The 20,199-nt window shown below is 48.4% G+C and overlaps 1 protein-coding gene across 7 annotated transcripts in view; it reads left to right on the top strand.

Moving 5' to 3' along the window:
- Nucleotides 1–20,199, top strand: part of LOC127007891 (uncharacterized) — a 212,392-nt gene that overhangs the window by 174,186 nt on the left and 18,007 nt on the right. For 6 of the 7 annotated variants that reach the window (XR_007760681.1, XM_050879345.1, XM_050879379.1 and 3 more), the window contains one exon: nt 1,828–1,935. The exons of the other annotated variant lie outside the window; for it this stretch is intronic. Coding sequence is in view for 5 of the 6 variants with exons in the window: in XM_050879345.1 (XP_050735302.1) it covers nt 1,828–1,935 (108 nt within the window). In the remaining variant the exon portion in view is untranslated. Of the gene's footprint in view, nt 1–1,827; nt 1,936–20,199 lie in introns of those variants that run through there. 7 annotated transcript variants of the gene reach the window in all.

Below are 20,199 nucleotides of genomic sequence, written 5' to 3'. Positions count from 1 at the left end.
GGTTATGGGGCTGAGGCGTGATTGAAGAGGCCGAGGATGTGGTTATGGGCTGAGCGTGATTGAAGAGGCCGAGGATGTGGTTATGGGCTGAGGTGTGATTGAAGAGGCCGAGGATGTGGTTATGGGCTGAGCGTGATTGAAGAGGCCGAGGATGTGGTTATGGGCTGAGCGTGATTGAAGAGGCCGAGGATGGGGTTATGGGCTGAGGTGTGATTGAAGAGGCCGAGGATGTGGTTACGGGCTGAGGTGTGATTGAAGAGGCCGAGGATGTGGTTATGGGCTGAGGCGTGTTGTGGTGCTGCTCCTGTCCTTCTTGTTTCGCCTTGCCAAATCGTGCTTTGTTTCGCCTCGCCTTGCTGTGTTTTGCTCCGCCTCGCCTTGCTGTGTTTTGCTCCGCCTCGCCTTGCTGTTTTTTGCTCCGCCTCGCCTTGCTGTGTTTTGCTCCGCCTCGCCTTGCTGTGCTCTGCTGTGCCTTGCCTCGCCTTTGCCGTGCTTGTGGTGGTTGGTGGTGTTCACAGGGCTGTGATAGACGGTCACGCCACCCCCTCAGAAAAACGTGCGTCCTGTTCTTCGGCTCACTCCCTGGCCTGCATGCTACGCCCTGCCTTGCTGTCTCGTCTTCTCCCAGCTAAGCTCCTCCCCCTTCTTCACGTGACTTCCTTAAATGGTTCTCCACTTCCCCGGTGTACTCCCTGACCTCTGCATTACAACTAGATAATCTATCGCTAGCTGACTAATAATCATTCTAGGGTTCGAGACTGGAGATGAGGATTTCAGAACCGTCTTTCATCCGTTCACACCCTCATCCACGCCAACAATCTCTACTTATCACACACACTCGTTCACCCGTCCACACATCCGCTCACTTGCTCGTTTGTTGTAATATATAGTCATTCACTCACTTGCATTCCACACTCACTCACTCGTTACACGTTTGGGCCGTTACAATATGAGGAAATGATGGTGGTGAAGATGATAAAAGAAAACAATGGTGATGATGGTGATGATATGAGAAGAGTGCACATTTGGACCGTTACAATAATAATAATAATAATAATAATAATAATAATAATAATAATAATAATAATAATAATTATTATTATTATTATTATTATTATTATTATTATTATTATTATTATTATTATTATGCATTGCCCTACACTATACTCCCCGAATGAGAGTACACCCCTACTTCTCTCGCACACATACACACACAGAGAGAGAGAGAGAGAGAGAGAGAGAGAGAGAGAGAGAGATGTGAGGGACACGGTACGTGAGGTCAGCAGTGTACAGGGGGTGTTTACGTCAGAGGCGGCAGTTTAGATGTGTTGGACTATAGTGGTGTCCTTCACGGCTCAGTTCCAGCACCGTTCAGAATTTACTTGAATTACTTTGATGTTTGAGTTTATTTATTAAATTTGCTAATGACACCAAATTGGTAAGTCAGTCTCTCAGATCAGTGCAGGCAAAGCTTGCAAGAAGATTTGTGTTAAATTTCAGCTTGGTCTGATCAATGGGAATGCCCTTCAACACATGAGATGCATCATTCACTATGGTGCTTGCCAGGCAGTTATAACATGCTGATAAAAAAAAGTATATTGGATTGCATTTTTATTTCTGTGGGCAAAGATTTATCAAGAATGTGTCACAACAGCTTAGAGGAACGGTATAACAAAGCTGTTGCTGGAATGGACCTCAGCGATTGCTGTTCTTCATCCAGGGAAACTTTGGTGACAGAAATTCCTCTCCTAAACAAGAAGTGTGCTTTAGCTTTTGCCTAACGTCACTGCTTCCTCCTTGTCAAATTGTCGAGTCCATGTTTTACAGATCAGCACGGCCAGCTTTTGTTTCCCACCCATGTCTGAGACTCCGGCAGCCAAGACAGCGGGAGTGATGAGCAATGCTGAGATTCTCTTCAGGTTCTGGAAGATACAGGTTGGTGGTACACACATCATATGCTTAGTCTGTCCATCTTCCTAATGCAAGACTTAACAAGTGTCTGTTCTTTCAGCCTTTTGAGTGGTAAACTCTGGACAGCCTTAACTCCTTGTACTATATGTTCCTTATACTTATTATGACTAGGCTCTGAAGATGGTTGTATCTGAACACCCTTGCAGCTAAGTTAGACCATTCATTTTTTGTAACTTCATCATCATCATCATCATTTCATGGACGCCTGCTCCTAGGAGCTCCCACCAGGGGATGGCCACGGCAGAAGAGCTTCCAACTTTCTCTATCCAGACACTCCCTCCTTGCCTGCTCAAAGTTTATCAAAGATCTTTCCCCCCTCTCCCTAACGTACTCCTGCACCCTATCCCTCCATTTCACTGGAGGTCGTCCTCTAGCATTCCCTCCCTCTATCTCACTCACATACACCCTTCTGGTCATCTTACTCTCCTCCATTCATTCCATGTGGCCAAACCACATTAAAGTCTGTCGCTCACTTCTTCCACCACTCCACACTTCTTCCCTTCACCCCTGTGGCACATTCCAAAACGCTCGTACACACTTTCATTACTCATTCCATCCATTCTACTCACACCACAAGCACTCCTCAAATAACTTTTTTCCACTGCCTGCACTCTAGACCTCTGACTTTCATTCCAGGCCCACGTTTCACTTGCATATGTGAGGGTTGGTACTATTATTGTATTTCTCAAATCCCTCTTTACCTCCATGCTCACACTTCTGCCATTCATGATTCGTCCCAAAGACCCTACCACCCTTCTTCCTTGCAATGCCCTTTCTCCTATCTCTCCCTCCATACCATATGCTTACACATAACTGATCCAAGGTACTTAAACTCATTGACCTCCTCCATTTCTTCACCATTCAAAATTATTTTGCATTCTTTTTCACATTCAATTCCCACTCTATATGGGCATACAAAATCTACAACCTCACTTCTACTTTGCTCACAAACCATCACTTTACTTTTGTTGACATTTACTTTCAGCTTTCTCCTGTTACAGACACTATCAAAAACACTGACCAAATTTTGTAGGTCACTTTCATTTTCTGCAATGAGCACCGTGTCATCAGCAAACAGTACTGAATTCAGTACCCACTTCCTTCCCTCATCGAACAGTCTTACTCCAACTTCCCCAACTTTGCCCTTCATTTCTCTAATGACACCATCCATATAAATATTGAATAACCATGGTGACACCCTTGTCTTAAGCCCACTTTTATCTCAAAATGTTCACTTGTTTCTCCAGTAATTTTGACACATGCAGATGCATCCTCATAGAAAGACTTTATTGCACTAAGCAGTTTTCCTCCCACACCATAAATCTTTAAAACATCCCACAATGCAATCCAATCGACTCTGTCATAAGCTTTTCCAAATCCATGAAGGCAGCGTATAGTTTCTTTCCTTTTGCTATTATTTTTTCTACTACCATCCTGAAGGCAAATATCCGACCCACACATCCCCTTCCCTTCCTGAAGCCTCCTTGCTCTTCACTGGTTTTCTCATTTTGTAACTTCTGTCTCACTTTCTGGGAACAGTGTTGTTGTAGGTAATTTTTTGTTCAGGTTTTGTTTAGGCATTGGTCTGTCTCCCTAGCTGTAAAAATAAAAAAATAAAAATTTGAGATTGCAGTTGTAAAAATGCAGAAAACCTTGCAGTGTTGTAGCCTGCTCCTGGAGGGAGTTAGTGACGGAGAGAGATGGAGGACAGATCTCTTTTGTATCCATCTGTTGTATCTCCATTGCTATATTGTTACCTTGCAAGACCTAGCATCAAGACACTGGCCATGGAGGAAGTGTCTACAGCTTTCCCTGATCCGCACCCCCTCGCAGCACACACACACACACACTCTCTCTCTCTCTCTCTCTCTCTCTCTCTCTCTCTCTCACTTCCCTTGCCACTTGCCCTCTTCAAGTGGCTACAAAGGCCCACATTTAGTGGAAAAATTCCCCTTTTACAGCCCCTGGTATGATAATCACAAAAATGTATTACTACAATTCTACAAACACTGCAATACAGCAGTGCTCAGCAAGCCCTATGTACAGTACCCTCTCGAGTTTCACGCTATCCAAGTTTCGCGATCCACAAGTTTCGCGGTTAGTCCTAAATTCTTACCATCCCGATTTTCACGCATTATCACTCCGAGTTTCGCGCTGCCTTGACACGTACGGGTCACGTCTACTTACCATCGCCGTCATGCACGCTACCTTTAAAGGAAGTATCACACTGGACGTTTTACTCCAAACGTTGTGGCTATGGCAAAAGAGAGAGAGAGAGAGAGAGAGAGAGAGAGAGAGAGAGTGGGGGGGGGGGGAGGTCATTTTGAAGCCGCAGTTGAAGGCGGCTGCCTTATGATTGGCTGACAATTCTGAAAATACGCTTGTGATTCACTGGGAGTTTGATGACATCATCGCTGACGCTCACCCTATCAGCGGCTTCACTGCTTTAAGGCGGTGTCACAATGGCCATTTCCGTCCAACCGTTGGGGCTACGGGCAACACCCGTGTGCCCAACCGGGAGTGAGTTCACGATTATCCGTAAGCTGGTGTCACACAGGGCTTTTTTCTTCCCACCGCGTTGGCGCCACCTAAGGCAACCGGCAACTCAAACTTTTCCGGGTGTGCGTCACACACGGCCAAGGTCAGTTGCCCGTATCCACATCTCTGCTAAAAGTTATGGACTTGTTGCTGCAGTTAAATGGCAGGAAGAAGCTGTTGTGGGTGTGGCGTGTCTGTGGTTTCTCCGTGCCAGTTCTCATTGTCACCACTGTGGCCAACCCACCCATCTTGACTCAACCACCCATACACGTGGATCCAATAACAACAAACACACACACACACACACACACACACACACACACACACACACACACACGCACACACCACTCATTATGAACCATTGCAGATGTTTCTGACAAACAGAAACGACTTCACCATTTCTTGAGTGTGTTAGAACGTACTTGGTGAGTGGCTCACATGAACCAAACCTGGCTCTTGGCAAGAACAGAGCAGTCGTCTTTAACACTGCTCTCTTCTTGACATTGGGCATGTTTGGTTTGTATGAACCACTCACCAAATAAGTTCTCACACACTCTAGGAAATGGCAAAGACATTTTTGTTTGTGAGAAACATCTGCCATGGTTCATGATGAGTCTGGTGTGTGCTTGTGTGTGTGTGTGTGTGTGTGTGTGTCATTGTTGTTACTCAATCCATGTGTTTGTGTGGTCGGAGTCTAGATGGGTGGGTTGGCCACAGTGGTGACAATGAGAACTGGCATGGAGGAACCACAGACACGCCACACCCACAACAGCTTCTTCCTGCCATTTAACTGCAGCAACAAGTCCATAACTTGGGTAATGGCAGCACAAGCCACGACAGCCCTTACTTTAGCAGACGACGCCATGTTGATACAGGGCAAGTGCTTTGTTTATGTTGTGGATGTGGATACGGGCAACTGACCTTGGGCGTGTGTGACACACACCCGGAAAAGTTGGATTTCCCGGTTGCCCAAGCTGCCGCCAACGTGGTGGGAAGAAAAAGGCCCAGTTTGACACCAGCTTACGGACAACCGTGAACTCGCTCCTGGTTTGGCTTACAGGCGTTGCCAGTAGCCACAACGGTTGGACGAAAATGACCATTGTGATAAGGGTGAGCATCAGTGATGATGTCATCGGACTCCCAGCGAATCACAAGCATGTTTTCAGAGCTCAGCCAGTTGTATGGCTTCATCTGTGGCTTTAAAATGACCCGTTCTCTCTTCCTGTTTTCTTCCTTTTTCCAAGGTATGTATTTTGAGATAAAAAAGGTGTAGAGGAGGAAAAAAAGTGAGCTCCGGGGGGCAACATAAGCCAATAGAGTAGTTTCGCGTGACGTCGCACCAATCCATGACGTCACGGCCGCGGTGCATTATGGGTTGGCGGGATCAGCCGATTCAGTTGTTGGGGGACTTGCCGGGAGGTTTCATGGCCACTGGATTGACAGGACGTGAGTTTCTAGCCTCATTTTGTGGTGTTCACATCACGTACTGGTGCCCCGTCTGAGGACAGAAATGCCACATCTTTGCTGTGTCATTGGGTGTGGAAATAATGCAGATAAACACCCAAGTTTATCGTTTTACTGCCTGCCTAAAATACCAACGCGGCAAGGTGAGCGGAGGGAGTTGATCGCTGAAAGAAGTCTCTGGCTAGCAAGGATCTCCAGAGCCCAGACTTCAAACCCTGAACGCTGGAGAGTCTGTGGAAAGCACTTCATGACAGGTAGGAATGATGTGTCAGTCATACACAATAAAGAGTAGAGATCGACAGTGTTTCCTCAGTCCTTGTAGGTGCTTCCAGTGTTAACATATAACACACCTGCAGATTCAGATAGCTTATTCCAGTGGTGTCAAGCAAAGATTAGTGACAGTGCACAACATTAAAGTGAATTTTCACTTGTTTGTCAAGTTATTTAGCCTTTATTAATTAAGAGTTCATTCCTCATGACTAGATTTAGTAGTGGCCAGCCCCAAAAGTTATTACTGTATGGCAGGCATGAGTGATGATGAATGCTGGCACTCTGATACATTAGTTATTATTAGGTATGTTGCCAGCATCATTGTTCAAGTATTAGTTACGTACTGTTGTATATGTAGACACTTGCTTTGTGAATGACCAGCCCCCTAAAAGTGGGACAGCTTGTGTGGTAGGTGGTGCAAGTGCAGATGAATGGTGTCACTCTCTGAAGCGTCACTTGTTGTTAAATATATAGATGAAGTCTTTGTTGAAGCACAACAGTACAGTATGTGGTCATTGTTAGTTATGTAGACAGTGCGTATCTTTGTGAAAGCCATTTCTTCCTCTAATGCAGAGGCTCCCAACCTTTTTGTTCCCCTGTACCCCTTGGCCATTTTTATAGGTTCCGGTGTACCCCTAAAAATTTAGTATAAAAAAAACATGAAATTGTAATCTTTTAATATTATTTTATAATGAAATCTCAAATCTGTATGTGTACACTGATGAAACAATTTAAATAACAGTTTTGCTTACCAAAATATGGAAATTGAAAAAAAACAAAACACGACATTGTGCAATTTGAATGCAGATTACAACACCATGTACTGTACAGTAGTGGTTATTCTCTTGGACCCAATGTATCCCCGAAAAGTGCAAATGTACCACTGGGGGTACATGTACCCCAGGTTGGGAACCCCTGCTCTAATGCTTGCCTTGGTCTCCACGTAAAGCTGCCGTATTTTAGGGCAACTAAACCTGACGTAAGTGACCATCCTCTCACAATAAGTCCTGCCCACCAGAGAGAGCGAAAAATAATATTTGGAGTACTCCATTTACTACGATTCCCCAACGAGGCACGGTCTCTCACTCACTCGCTGGTCCCCCAGCAAGGATAGACTGTCACACGTGGCGGCCATGTTTACTTCGTGACGTCATGAAAACGTCACAAGGTCACGTGAGTGAAAATACTCTATTATAATGGCGCCACTACAAACAGTTGCCTGCGCCATGACAGGCTCGGGGCCGACCATCAGGCCCAGATGGATGAAAAAAAAAAAAAATCCCCACGGGTCGGTACAGATAAGCGCCTTTTCGTTGTTTTCAATACCTCGAGTTTTGCGATACTCAAGTTTAGCGCTATACCTTCGGAACGAAGCGAGCGCGAAACTTGAGAGGGTACTGTATTTTCTTTATTTTTTTGTATATGTGAGTATGTATTAACCTAGTTGTATATACCTATTTGTGGTATACGGGAGAGGAGCTACGCTGGTACTGTCCCGTCTCTGTATCTACTATTATCTAGCTTGGCCCTAAATTCCTGAATGGTCTTTGTGTGGAGCACATCTTTTTCCAGGCCGTTCCTGCCTCCACCACTCTGTGTGGAAAGCTGTTCTTCTTTATGTCTCTTCTACAGGCTTCCTTTTTCCTCTTCCTTCCATGGCCTCCTGATTCTCTTGAACAGTAGAACCTCGTTTATCTGGCACGAATGGGGGAAGCTTGTGCCGGATGAACTGTTTTGCCGTTGTTTTTTGCCATTATTATTTTTTTTTGTACGTCAAGGCCTATAGTGCTGATAGGCCTTCTTGGTTGAACCTAGTGGTCGGCACAAGCCCATCATGGCACAGGCAAGTGTCTGTAATAGCCCCACGCCGCCGGCCACAACAGCCCTCCGCGTGCAAACTAGCATCCCCAACACAAATAACACAAATATGCATGAAATATACCCCCTGGCATAACAGTATCTCCCCCTTACAAAAGCAGTCGACCCGACTGCCCCAACATTCAACACACAAAGAATACAAAAATACATGGAATACACATGAATCAGTCCTCCACCACGTTCTCCACAGTCTCCTCTTGCGCCCCCAAGGGGCTCTGCCTGTCAGCCACGCCGTCCACCAGCCGCCAGTCCTCAGTGGGCTCTTCCACGCCATCCGCTCCACGCAACGCTCGGGACGGTCGACACCGGCTCCTGGCCTACACCCTCGGGGCAAGGTGCCCTCGCCCGGCCGTGACTACCTCCCCACGCAGCCATGCTAAAAAACCTCCTGGAAGCAAAGGGTACCTCTCCGGTCACCCTCTCCAGCTCCAGTCCGAGGCCACCACAGGCCTTGACCTGTGTCAGGTAGTCGAGGCCCAGCAGGCACGGCTCGTCTCGATCGGCGACGTCCACCGGCCGGCACTCCACAGCGCTGCCTATGCCAATACGAGCCTCCACTGGTCCCTCCAGCAGTACACACTGCCCCGGGTCAGGCCACGCTGAGCACTCCTCAGCCCCGGTGTCCACTGTCACGCGTCATGGCGACATCCGCTGATCCTCCCACTGGCAACACGCTGGTCGGGCGGCGGCAGCTTACACAAGGCGGGGCTCAGGGGCGGGAGGCGGTGGGAAGTCGGCCCCCTTCTCCAGCCCGTCCACATCTCCCGCCCGTGCCGCGTCCCTGGGCCCGGGGCAGGCGCTTGAGCGGTGGCCAGACTGGCCACAATCCTTGCAGCGCGGCTGGAGGGCGTCGGGGCTCAGCCAGTCGAGGGAACGCGTCCTTCGCTCCCCCAGGCACCGACTGCGCCTGTTCCCCTTCTCGCCGCAGCCCCCGCGCGAGCCACAAAGACCCTCCGGGCTCGCCTTCCTTGGCGTTGCCCTCATCTTCACCTTCACCATCCGGCCCCGGAGGTCATGGCAGGGCGGGACGGCTGCCCCTAGGCTGCTCATTGTCTTCAGGAAGGCCTCGAACCCCAAGGCCCTCGCCAGCGCGTCGTCAGTCCTCGGCAGGGGGTGAGAGTCCTCAACAGTCTCTTCCCTCAGCGCCCGGCAGTCCACACAGAAGCGCTGCGTGCTGTCCTTCTTCATATCCCGGACTCCCGCTGAGGCCACGGACTGCCTGTCTTCTCAATCACCCACACAAAAGCTCCTTGACGGTGCGCTGCAGTTCCCCCCGCCTGGCTGGCGCGACACGTCTGGGCGGGCTCTTGATGGGCGCACTAATCCCCATGCTGACGCTGCGCTTCACTAACTCCGTGCGGCCCAGCAGGTCTGAACCACCCCCGCTGATCATGTCTGCGCACCGAGCCAGGGTGTGACGCACCTTCTCCGTCTGCGCCTCTGTCGGGTGAGCGGCGCTCCGGTGCACCAAATCCTCCAGGAGGTCGGGCAGCGGCCTCACAGCGGCTGACTCCGCGCTCCCCAACGTCTCCTCTGGGTGCTCCACCTCCTCACAGGTGCCCAGCTTGGCACCAGCGGGTACTTCCCAAGCCTCGTTGGAGAAGTTAGCCACCAGCACTGTGACTGACTCCTCCCCCGCTCCTTCGAGACCCCATCCGGCTGCCACACCAACAGGCAGCTGCAGGCACTCCGTGGACTCCACCGCGCCTTCCGCTGGCACCGCGCCTGACTGGCAACACACGACCCTGGCCTCCGTCCCCGGGGCAAGGTGCAGTCGCTCCACCGCGACTACCTCTGCACAGCCAACCTGCACAGCGCCTGTCTGCGCAACCTCTCCAGCTCCCGTCCACATTCGGCACAGGCCTCGCCCTGTGTCAGGTAGTCAAGGCCCAGCAGGCACGGCTCATCTTGATTGGCGACATCCACCGGCCTGCGCTCCACAGCGCTTCCCATGCTGATACAAGCCTCCACTGGGCCCTCAGACTGCACGCAGTGCCCCGTGACGCCACACAGCCTCTGTGGCACGTCCTGGCGTCGTGTGGCAGCCAGCATGTCAGGCCGCCCCAAGGTCCTTTCGGCACTCCCCGCCAAGCGGCCTGGCTCGTCCACTGAGTCCCATACCGCTGTTGTCAACTGCAGCGCCTTCTTAGCCTCGCCCCAGCCCTGGACAGCAGCTGGCATCTCACACTGGGCCTCACATGCCAGCTTCCCGTCATGCTCCACTGGCTGAAGCCTCCCTAAGCACTGGGAGACTGAGGGGCCGCAGAGGGGAGAGGGCGGACCACATGGGCTGCAAGCCAGCCAGCATGGCAGAGAGGGAGGCGGTGAGAGAGGCAACGAGGCAGGGTGAATGGGTCCGTTTCCAGCACCAGCTGAACCCAAGGGAGTGGCTCCGATGGCTCCCCAGCCTCCTGCAGCCTCCACCGGCTCCGCCACCGGTTTCAGGGCCTTGCCAGGGGCCCCACGTGGAGCCCAGCCAGCCCGCCACCCCGGCGCCCGCCGCCAGCACACGTGACTCTTCTTGTTCCTCCGCGCATGACGTTGCCACCTCTTGTCGCCGCCTCTTCAAACGGTGGGAAGCTGAGGGGCTGCATTGGAGAGAGAGCGGACCACGTGGCCTGCGAGCCGGCCGGCATGGAGGGGAGGGTGGGGGGAGGGAGGCCACGAGGTGGGGTGAATGGGTTTGGCTCCAGCACCAGCTGGACCCAAGGGAGCGGCTTTGTTGGCTCCCCAACCTCCTGCAGCAGCTACTGGCTCCGCCATGATGCTACCAGGCTCCAGGGGTCCTTGCCAGGGGCCCCAGATAGGCCCCAGCTGGACTGCTGCCTCGGGGCTTCCCGTCAGAACTGAGCCCCGTTCCTCCACGTGCGGCGCTGCCACCTCCCGCTGCTGCCTCTCCACCTCCACTCCCTCCCTCAGGCCCTGAACCTTCCAGGGCCTGCTGCACCTCCTCCAGCCGTTCACTCCTCACGCTGTCACAGGCCTTGTCGATGTACTGCTGCGTTTCCACTTTCAGGGACGAGAGACTGCTCTGGAGAACCTTGGCAAGATGGCGCGCCTGCTCACGTGCCTGCTCGTCTAGCCACTGAGCCAGCTCACTTTCCCTCTCGTCTTCTCTTCGAGCCTGCTTGCGTGCCCTCTGTGCCATTTCGTCTGCCTGCTTATCCATATCGACCAGCGTGGCAATGATCCAGTCCATCTGCTGGCTCAGTGTCAGTTTGCCCTCACCAGCCTTGGCCTTGCCCGCCTCCCGGGACGCCATGACGGCATGGCGTAACTCACTGTTCACTGTTCACTTATCCTCACTCCTATGACACCACTGTTACACCACCACCGGCCCGCACAACACACTCCACAGCACGGGCAGGCGGTGTACCTCAACCCCAGACCACCACACGCAGGTCATGAACACCCAGAACAGGAAGACACACAGCACCGACACACTCCCAAGGCCGCCAACACACCACGAGGGAAGCAAGGCAGGGCAGAGGCCCACAGAGCGGGTTTTCTTCTTTACTGGACAGCTCCAACACCGTACAAACACTGGTTCTCAAGGCACAGTAACTCCCAGTACACAGAGGGGGGCAGACAAAGCACAGGGCTTCCCAAAAGGCAGGCAGGGAACACACAGGCGAGCAGAACGTCTCTTCACCCCACTTCATCGGCCACAACAACCCTCCGCATGCAAACTAGCATCCCCCACACAAATATGCATGAAATATACCCCACGGCGTAACAATACGTCATCATTTACTTTAGAAAAAAATAAAAATAAACTTAGGTGGGACAGATCACAATAGGCAGTCGACTAAAGACACGGTCCCATGTTGAAATTCATCCACCCTCTGTTTTTTTTTTTTTTTTATTTTTTTTAACAACAAAGGAGGCAGCTCAAGGGCACAAAAAAAATAATAATAATAAAAAAAGCCCGCTAATCGCTGCTCCCATAAAAGAATCAGAAGAGGCGGCCAAAAGCAAGGTCAAATTCAGGAGGAGAGGTGTCCTGATACCCTCCTCTTGAAAGAGTTCAAGTCGTAGGCAGGAGGAAATACAGATGAAGGAAGATTGTTCCAGAGTTTACCAGCGTGAGGGATGAAAGAGTGAAGATGCTGGTTAACTCTTGCATAAGGGGTTTGGACAGTATAGGGATGAGCATGAGTAGAAAGTCATGTGCAGCGGGGCCACGGGAGGGGGGGAGGCATGCAGTTAGCAAGTTCAGAAGAGCAGTCAGCGTGGAAATATCGATAGAAGATAGAAAGAGAGGCAACATTGCGGCGGAATTTAAGAGGTAGAAGACTATCAGTAGGAGGAGGAGAGCTGATGAGATGAAGAGCCTTAGCCTCCACTCTGTCCAGAAGAGCTGTGTGGGTGGAGCCCCCCCACATGTGAGATGCATACTCCATACGAGGGCGGACAAGGCCCCTGTATATGGATAGCAACTGCGCGGGAGAGAAGAACTGGCGGAGACGATACAGAACGCCCAACCTCAAGGAAGCTGATTTAGTGAGAGAGGAGATATGAAGTTTCCAGTTGAGATTTTGAGTTAAGGATAGACCGAGGATGTTTAGTGTTGAAGAAGGTGACAGCTGAGTGTTGTCGAAGAATAGGGGATAGGTGCTTGGAAGATTGTATCGAGTTGATAGGTGGAGAAATTGAGTTTTTGAGGCATTGAAGGACACAAGATTCCTTCTGCCCCAATCGGAAATGATAGTAAGGTCTGAGGTTAAGCATCCTGCAGCCTCCAGTCTGGAGTCATGTACTTTCTGTTGAGAGGGTCTTCTGTTGAAAGAAGTTGAATAATGCAGAGTGGAGTCGTCGGCGTATGAGTGGACAGGACAGTTTGTTATGGAAAGATCATTGATGAATAACAGGAAGAGAGTGGGTGATAGGACAGAGCCCTGTGGAATGCCACTGTTGATAGGTTTAGGGGAAGAACACTGACTGTCTACCACAGCAGAGATAGAACGGCCAGAAAGGAAACTGGAGATAAAGGAACAGAGAGAGGGATAGAATCCGAAAGAGGGCAGTTTAGAAAGCAAAAACTCGTGCCAGACTCTATCGAAGGCTTTCGATATGTCTTGTGCAACAGAGAAAGTTTCACCAAAACAGTGAAGAGAGGATGAGCAAGAGTCAGTTAAGAGACCAAGAAGATCGCCAGTAGAACGCCCCTTGCGGAACCCATACTGGCGATCAGATAGAAGATTAGAAGTGGAAAGGTGCTTTTGAATCTTTCAGTTAAGGATTGACTTAAAAGCTTTAGACAGACATGAAAGTAAAGCTATTGGGCGGTAGTTTGAGGGATTGGAGCAGTCACCCTTCTTAGGCACAGGCTGTACAAAGGCATACTTCCAGCAGGACGGAAAGATAGATGTTGATAGGCAGAGACGAAAGAGTTTGACCAGGCAGGGTGTCAACACAGAAGCACAGTTTTTAAGGACAATAGGAGGCACTCCATCAGGTCCATAAGCCTTCTGAGAGCTGAGGCCAGAGAGGGCATAGAAAACATAATTAGGAAGAATCTTAATAACAGGCATAAAGGAGGAATATGCCCAGAATCGTCCAAGGTGGAGCTCTTACAGAAAGTTTGAGCGAAGAGTTCAGCCTTAGAGACAGATGAGACGGCAGTGCTGCCATCAAGGTTAAGGAGAGGAGGGAAAGAGGAAGAAGTGAAATTGGAGGAGATATTTTGGGCTAGATGTCAGAAGTCACGGGAAGAATTAGAAGAAGCAAGGTGTTGACATTTTCAATTTATAAAAAGTTTTGGTAAGTCGGAGAATAGATTTGGCACGATTCCAGGCTGAAATGTAAAGGTCAAAGTTAGTGGGAGTGTAAACAAAGCCCGTGCATGCGCAATTAGGATGGGATGTCTTAGGATACGTGGATGGCAGATGACACCACACCGGCACACAACCACTCAGCCACCGCCTCACTAATACAATAGAACTCCTATAGAATTACTAATAAAGTAAATACATCCCATCCTACTGAATAACATTCCAAATGGTCCAGTAATAACATTGAAGGGCAGGTCTGGACACGGCGGCACAACACTCTGTGGCGTGCTCCTGTTTACAAACAAGAAAAGACTATAGCCTTGTGCTGATGATAAACATAACATATATAATTATTAACGCTATCTAACAGTGTCCATATTTCTTGACTAGATCATCATTTAACATTTATAAAGTACTGTTACTACATATTCAGTTACTGAAGCGTTCAACTTGAAGTGAAGCTTTGGCCGGGTAGCATGTTTCCTAACTGTACTCGCCTGCAGCACCAGCAGCGAGAACAGTGGCTCCGACAACATTCAAGGGTCACTCAGCACACTGTGACACTCCCACACACTCATGCCCCCCCCCCCCCCCCCCTCTCTCTCTCTCTCTCTCTCTCTCTCTCCCCCACCTTGTCAGCGTGAATTCTTGCCTAAATATGGGCGCCAGATCTGAGTAATACTTTGACACAGATATCCCTAACTCAACTTACTCTCAAAATATAAAAACAGAAAATGGTGATGCTAAGAGAAAATTCAATATTTTTGGCCCATACGTCCCCCCTAAGGAGAGTGGCGCTCGTCTGGACTATGGAGACACAGAGATGCGTGTCTGCGGCGAGAAGGTGCCCCTGCTGGAGGACGGTAAATGTGCTGAGGTGGTAGCGATGACGGCTTGTTAAGCGCTTTTAAGGTGTTTTTACTTTTTAAAGTAGTTGGTGTTAAGTGTTATGTTTTAATGTTTAAGGCGCGAACTGTTATCTCACGTCAGGTCCGGTGTTAAAGGAATTAGGTGATGTACTCAGTGACCCACTAACCGACATCTGTCGGTAAATACTGGTTATGTGCCGAACCTATGGAAAGTAGCTAATGTGATGCCGATTTTCAAAAAGGGGGACAGGTCAGCTGCTTCAAACTATCGCCCAATTAGCTTAACATCGGTTATAGGCAAGATGCTGGAGTCCATAATAGCCAGGAACATTCGGGAGCATTTAGAGAAACAGCCTAATTCACGACTCGCAGCATGGGTTCACAAAAGGTAGGTCATGCCTCACCAATCTCTTGTCCTTCTACAATAAAGTATTTGAGGTGGTAGACAGAGATGAAAATTATGATGTAATCTATCTTGATTTTAGTAAAACGTTTGACAAAGCTCCTCACCAACGACTGTTGCTTAAATTACAGGCTCACGGAGTAGAGGGTAAAGTTTTGAACTGGGTCAAGGCGTGGCTTAGCAATCGGAAGCAAAGAGTGCAGATCAATGGTAAAAGATCTGACTGGGGATGTGTTACGAGTGGGGTCCCACAAGGTTCGGTATTAGGTCCACTTTTGTGTATTATTTATATCAATGACTTAGATACAGGAATTAGTGATGTCAGTAAGTTTGCAGATGATACCAAGATCGGTAGAGTAATTGAGTCGGATCAGGACGCTAGTATTCTCCAAGGTGAACTCAACAGATTGTATGACTGGGCGGATAAATGGCAGATGGAGTTCAATGTAGGGAAGTGCAGTATTCTGAGTGTAGGTAGGAACAACCCCTCACATAAATATTGCTTAAATGACACTCTCATAAGCAGGTCTGGGTGCGAGAGAGATTTAGGGGTCTTAGTGAGCTCTGATCTCCGTCCAAGGGCACAATGCATTCAAGCTAGAAATCGAGCAAATAGGGTACTGGGATATATTTCAAGTAGCGTAAGCAACAGAAGCCCCGAAGTCTTCCTTAAACTATATTTAGCATTAGTTAGACCTCATCTTGACTATGCAATTCAGTTCTGGTCACCTTACTATAGAATGGATATCAAAATGTTTGAATCAGTGCAGAGGAGGATGACTAAGATGATTCAGGGGTTGAGAAACTTGCCATACGAGGAAAGACTCAAACAGTTAAACTTGCATTCTCTAGAAAGGCAAAGGGTGCGTGGAGACATGATCGAGGTTTATAAATGGATGAAGGGCTTTAATAAGGGAGACATTCATAAGGTTTTGTTGGTAAGAGAACCGGGTAGGACACGAAGTAATGGGTTTAAACTGGATAAATTCAGATTCAACAGGGACATAGGCAAAAATTGGTTTACTAACAGGGTGGTGGATGAGTGGAATAGGCTTAGCAGTCATGTGGTGAGTGCCAATACAATTGTCACATTCAAAAATAGACTAGATAAATTCATGGACAGCGGTATTGGGTGGGGTTAGATACACGGGAGCTTAGGGTCAAAGGATGTGCCTTGTATAGGCCTACCGGCCTCCTGCAGACTCCTACGTTCTTATGCTCTTATGTTCTTATGTACCGTTGCCTGCTTTTACAAGTTGATTGTAGTAGGTGAGATAACACAATAGCCTTGTAGTTGACCGAGCGGTAGCCGTTATAAGCTCACTTTAGTTCACTTTAGTTCTCTCTCTCTCACGGGACAATACCAATACAAAATGTAATTTTAACTATATTAACAGTTGTACATAAAGTTTACAGTTTATGTGAGCGAGTCGCACACACACCAGAGCCAGCCACACCAACGTGCCCAGGGCCGGCGAGCACCACTCCCCCGCCCGCTGCCCGCTGTCTTCTCTCGCCTTCTCCCCCATCTTCGCGTTGCTCGCTCGTTTTATTTGCTTGTTAGATCGTCCGGAAGGGTGTGGGTTCCGGTAGATGACTGTTGATGAAAGTCATCATTTGCTGATTCTTGCGTTAGCTCAGCATGTGTTCCCACGGCCATCAGCTCTGACGTGTTCCATAACATCCTGGCAAAGCCACTGAGCCTGTGCTTAGACACACAGTCACACTCTCACATGTACATTATAATATACACATTACATCGCTCGGTTACCTGTGAGTCGCGACCTCGCGGCTCACCCCACCTTTACAAATTGCTGTACCTCCCCATGTTACAGTCGCCCAAAGTGTACTAGCTAAGTGTGGTCTTATTACAGTTACTTTAAAGATTATCACAGAAGTCAGAGGTGAAATGTCAAAAGAGAAAGAAGTTAACTTGCTAGGAGAAAAAAAAGAGGCGAGATAGAGGTGAAAGAGAGCTGAGATAAAAAAAAATCATAAAAGAGAAAAAAAATGAAAAGAGGAGAATGGCAGAGGGTGAAATAGGTGTTCTGTAAGGTGACTCTGAAGGCCTCAACAATGCAGTGCTTGTAATGTGTATATTATAATGTACATGTGAGTTTGTGGCTGTGTGTCTAAGCGCAGGCTCAGTGGCTTTGTCAGGATGTTATGGAACACGTCAGAGCTGATGGCCGTGGGAAGCTGTGATGAACTGACACTAGGATCAGCAAATGATGACTTTCATCAACAGTCATCTACCGGAACCCACACCCTTCTGGACGATCTAACAAGCAAATAAAACGAGCGAGCAACGCGAAGATGGGGGAGAAGGCGAGAGAAGACAGCGGGCAGCAGGCGGGGGAGTGGTGCTCGCCGGCCCCGGGCACGTTGGTGTGGCTGGCTCTGGTGTGCGTGCAACTCGCTCACATAAACTGTAAACTTTATGTACAACTGTTAATATAGTTAAAATTACATTTTGTATTGGTATTGCCCTGTGAGAGAGAGAGAACTAAAGTGAACTTATAACGGCTACCGCTCGACCAACTAAAAGGCTATTGTGTTATCTCACCTACTACAATCAACTTGTAAAAGCAGGCAACGGTACACCGGACCTGACGTGAGATAACAGTTCGCGCCTTAAACATTAAAACATGACACTTAACACCAACTACTTTAAAAAGTAAAAACACCTTAAAAGCACTTAACAAGCCGTCATCGCTACCACCTCAGCACATTTACCGTCCTCCAGCAGGGGCACCTTCTCGCTGCAGACACGCATCTCTGTGTCTCCATAGTCCAGACGAGCGCCACTCTTCTTAGGGGGGACGTATGGGCCAAAAATATTGAATTTTCTCTTAGAATCACCATTTTCTGTTTTTATATTTTGAGAGTAAGTTGAGTCAGGGATATCTGTGTCAAAGTATTGCTCAGATCTGGCGCCCATACTTTTTCCCCGCATTACAGTTAGAGTGAAGCATTTAAATCTACACTCTCTAGAAAGGGGAAGGTTGCGAGGAGACCTGATCAAAGTCTATAAATGTGTGAAGGGCTTTAATAAAGGGGATGTCAATAGTGTTTTGGTTGTAAAAGAGCCAGGTAGGACACATAGCAATGGTTTTAAGTTAGATAAATTCAGATTCAACAAAGACATAGGCAATAATTGGTCTTCCAATAGAGTGGTGGATGAGTGGAACAGGCTTGACAGTCATGTTGTGGGTACCAATACCATAGATACACTCAAGAAGAGGTTCGACAAATTCATGGATAGTGAGGCAAGGTGGAGTTAGGATTACAGAAACTGCCTTGTGTAGGCCAACCAGCCTCTTGCAGACTCCTTACGTTCTTATGTTCTTATGTTCTTACATCAATGAATATGTAAAAGATATGATCTACTAACAAAGGCCCTGTTAGGTTTCCATCCTGGGAGATCTACTGAAGACCAACTTCTGTTGACTTAAAATATTTCCCAGGCAATTGATTGTGGGCACAATGTAGACCTCATATTATTTAATTTCGCTAAAGCATTTGATTTGGTCTGTCATAACATCCTAACAGACAAACTAAGAAAATTAGGCATTGTGCGTAAATTACTTGATTTGATTGAAGAATTTCTGATAGAGTCCTGAATGTGGTAGTGGAGCGTCAGTTCAGCAGGACACATGGCGGGGTGCCTCACTTCTTGGTCCTTTGCTCCTCCTGCTATACATATGACAATTTTTTACCTTATGGTATCAAGTCTCCTAGAAAGATCTTTTCAGATGATCCCAAGTTGTACTTTATTATCACAGCTAGTTCCCTCTCTACACCAGCGCTGGATGTGCTCGTTGGCCAGTGTGATGTTGACACCCTTCACAAGGTATCCTTTTTGTGGGGTCTGTCAGTGAATGCCAACAAAGACATTGTGTTGAGATTTTGTTGATGGTCAGTGTACTTTAACGAATTACCAACTTCGGGTTTGTGTCTTCTGAATGGTACGCCTATTCCAGTCAAAGATCCTGCAGTAGACCTTGGTGTGACAGTAGATACCACTTTGAAATTCCATCAACACATGGCAAATACAGTGCATAAGGCAGGCAGGGTGGCCCAAACCTACCTAAGGCCACTGTTGATGAGAATGTCTCGTTTTTCATTCCTCTACTTACAACTCGTGTGTGTCCATCACTGGAGTATTCGGCGTTGGTTTAGAACACGGGGTATGTCGAGGACCTAAGGTTGCTAGAGTCGGCTCAGAGGCGTTGGACAATGATTGTCGTGGGTTTGGAGCTTCTAGATTATTTTCAGAGATTGAAATATTTAAATTTATACTTTTTGGTCTTTCCCCTGATGAAGTGTTTGTGTCTCTGCCTCTAGCTACCACCAGGGGGCATCGATAACCATATAAGAACAGAGTTGGACCTACGCAAGAGATTCTTTAGTGTCAGAGGCATCACCCTCTGGAATGCATTACCAGAGAGGATTGTAACTGTATCCACCCTGGAGGCCTTCCTCTCTCAGTACATCTTGGCGACGGGTTATTTGAGTTCTAGTGATGAGCATCGCCTCAGTGCGGCATGGTGTGGTGGTACATGTGTCTGGTTTTCTGTGTGTTATATTTTCCATGGTGATAGCTAGATTATCATGGCACCCTCTGCACTACCACCACCAAAACTATGGGTGATATGCTGCTGACATATTGGCTGCACGTGATGCACCATCCAGCCATTTAGACATACATTACACTGCCTTCATAGTTAATTACATTTTCTAGGGGTTGGCAGATGAGGTGCGGCCTTGTGTGCTCACAGGCTCCTGAGCCCACCAGGTAAGAGAATGAGAGGTACACGGAAAGCAGAGCAGGGTCATCCACATCAGAGCTTTCACCATTTTCCTCGCTGCTTTTTCCATTACCAAGACTACTGAGCCTAAATAGCATTCACAGGATAGCAGTCTCTGAGAGTCTTCAGTGAAGAGCCTTCACTTGAGTAGAGGTCAATGGGGCAGGGGGCTGGCACGATGAAGTGGCGGGCTTCACCTTGCCCCAAAGCTGGGTCATCAC

Source organism: Eriocheir sinensis, chromosome 4 (assembly GCF_024679095.1).
Source record: "Eriocheir sinensis breed Jianghai 21 chromosome 4, ASM2467909v1, whole genome shotgun sequence".
Taxonomy (NCBI): Eukaryota; Metazoa; Arthropoda; class Malacostraca; order Decapoda; family Varunidae; genus Eriocheir; species Eriocheir sinensis.
This window is presented reverse-complemented; position numbering and strand designations above follow the sequence as displayed.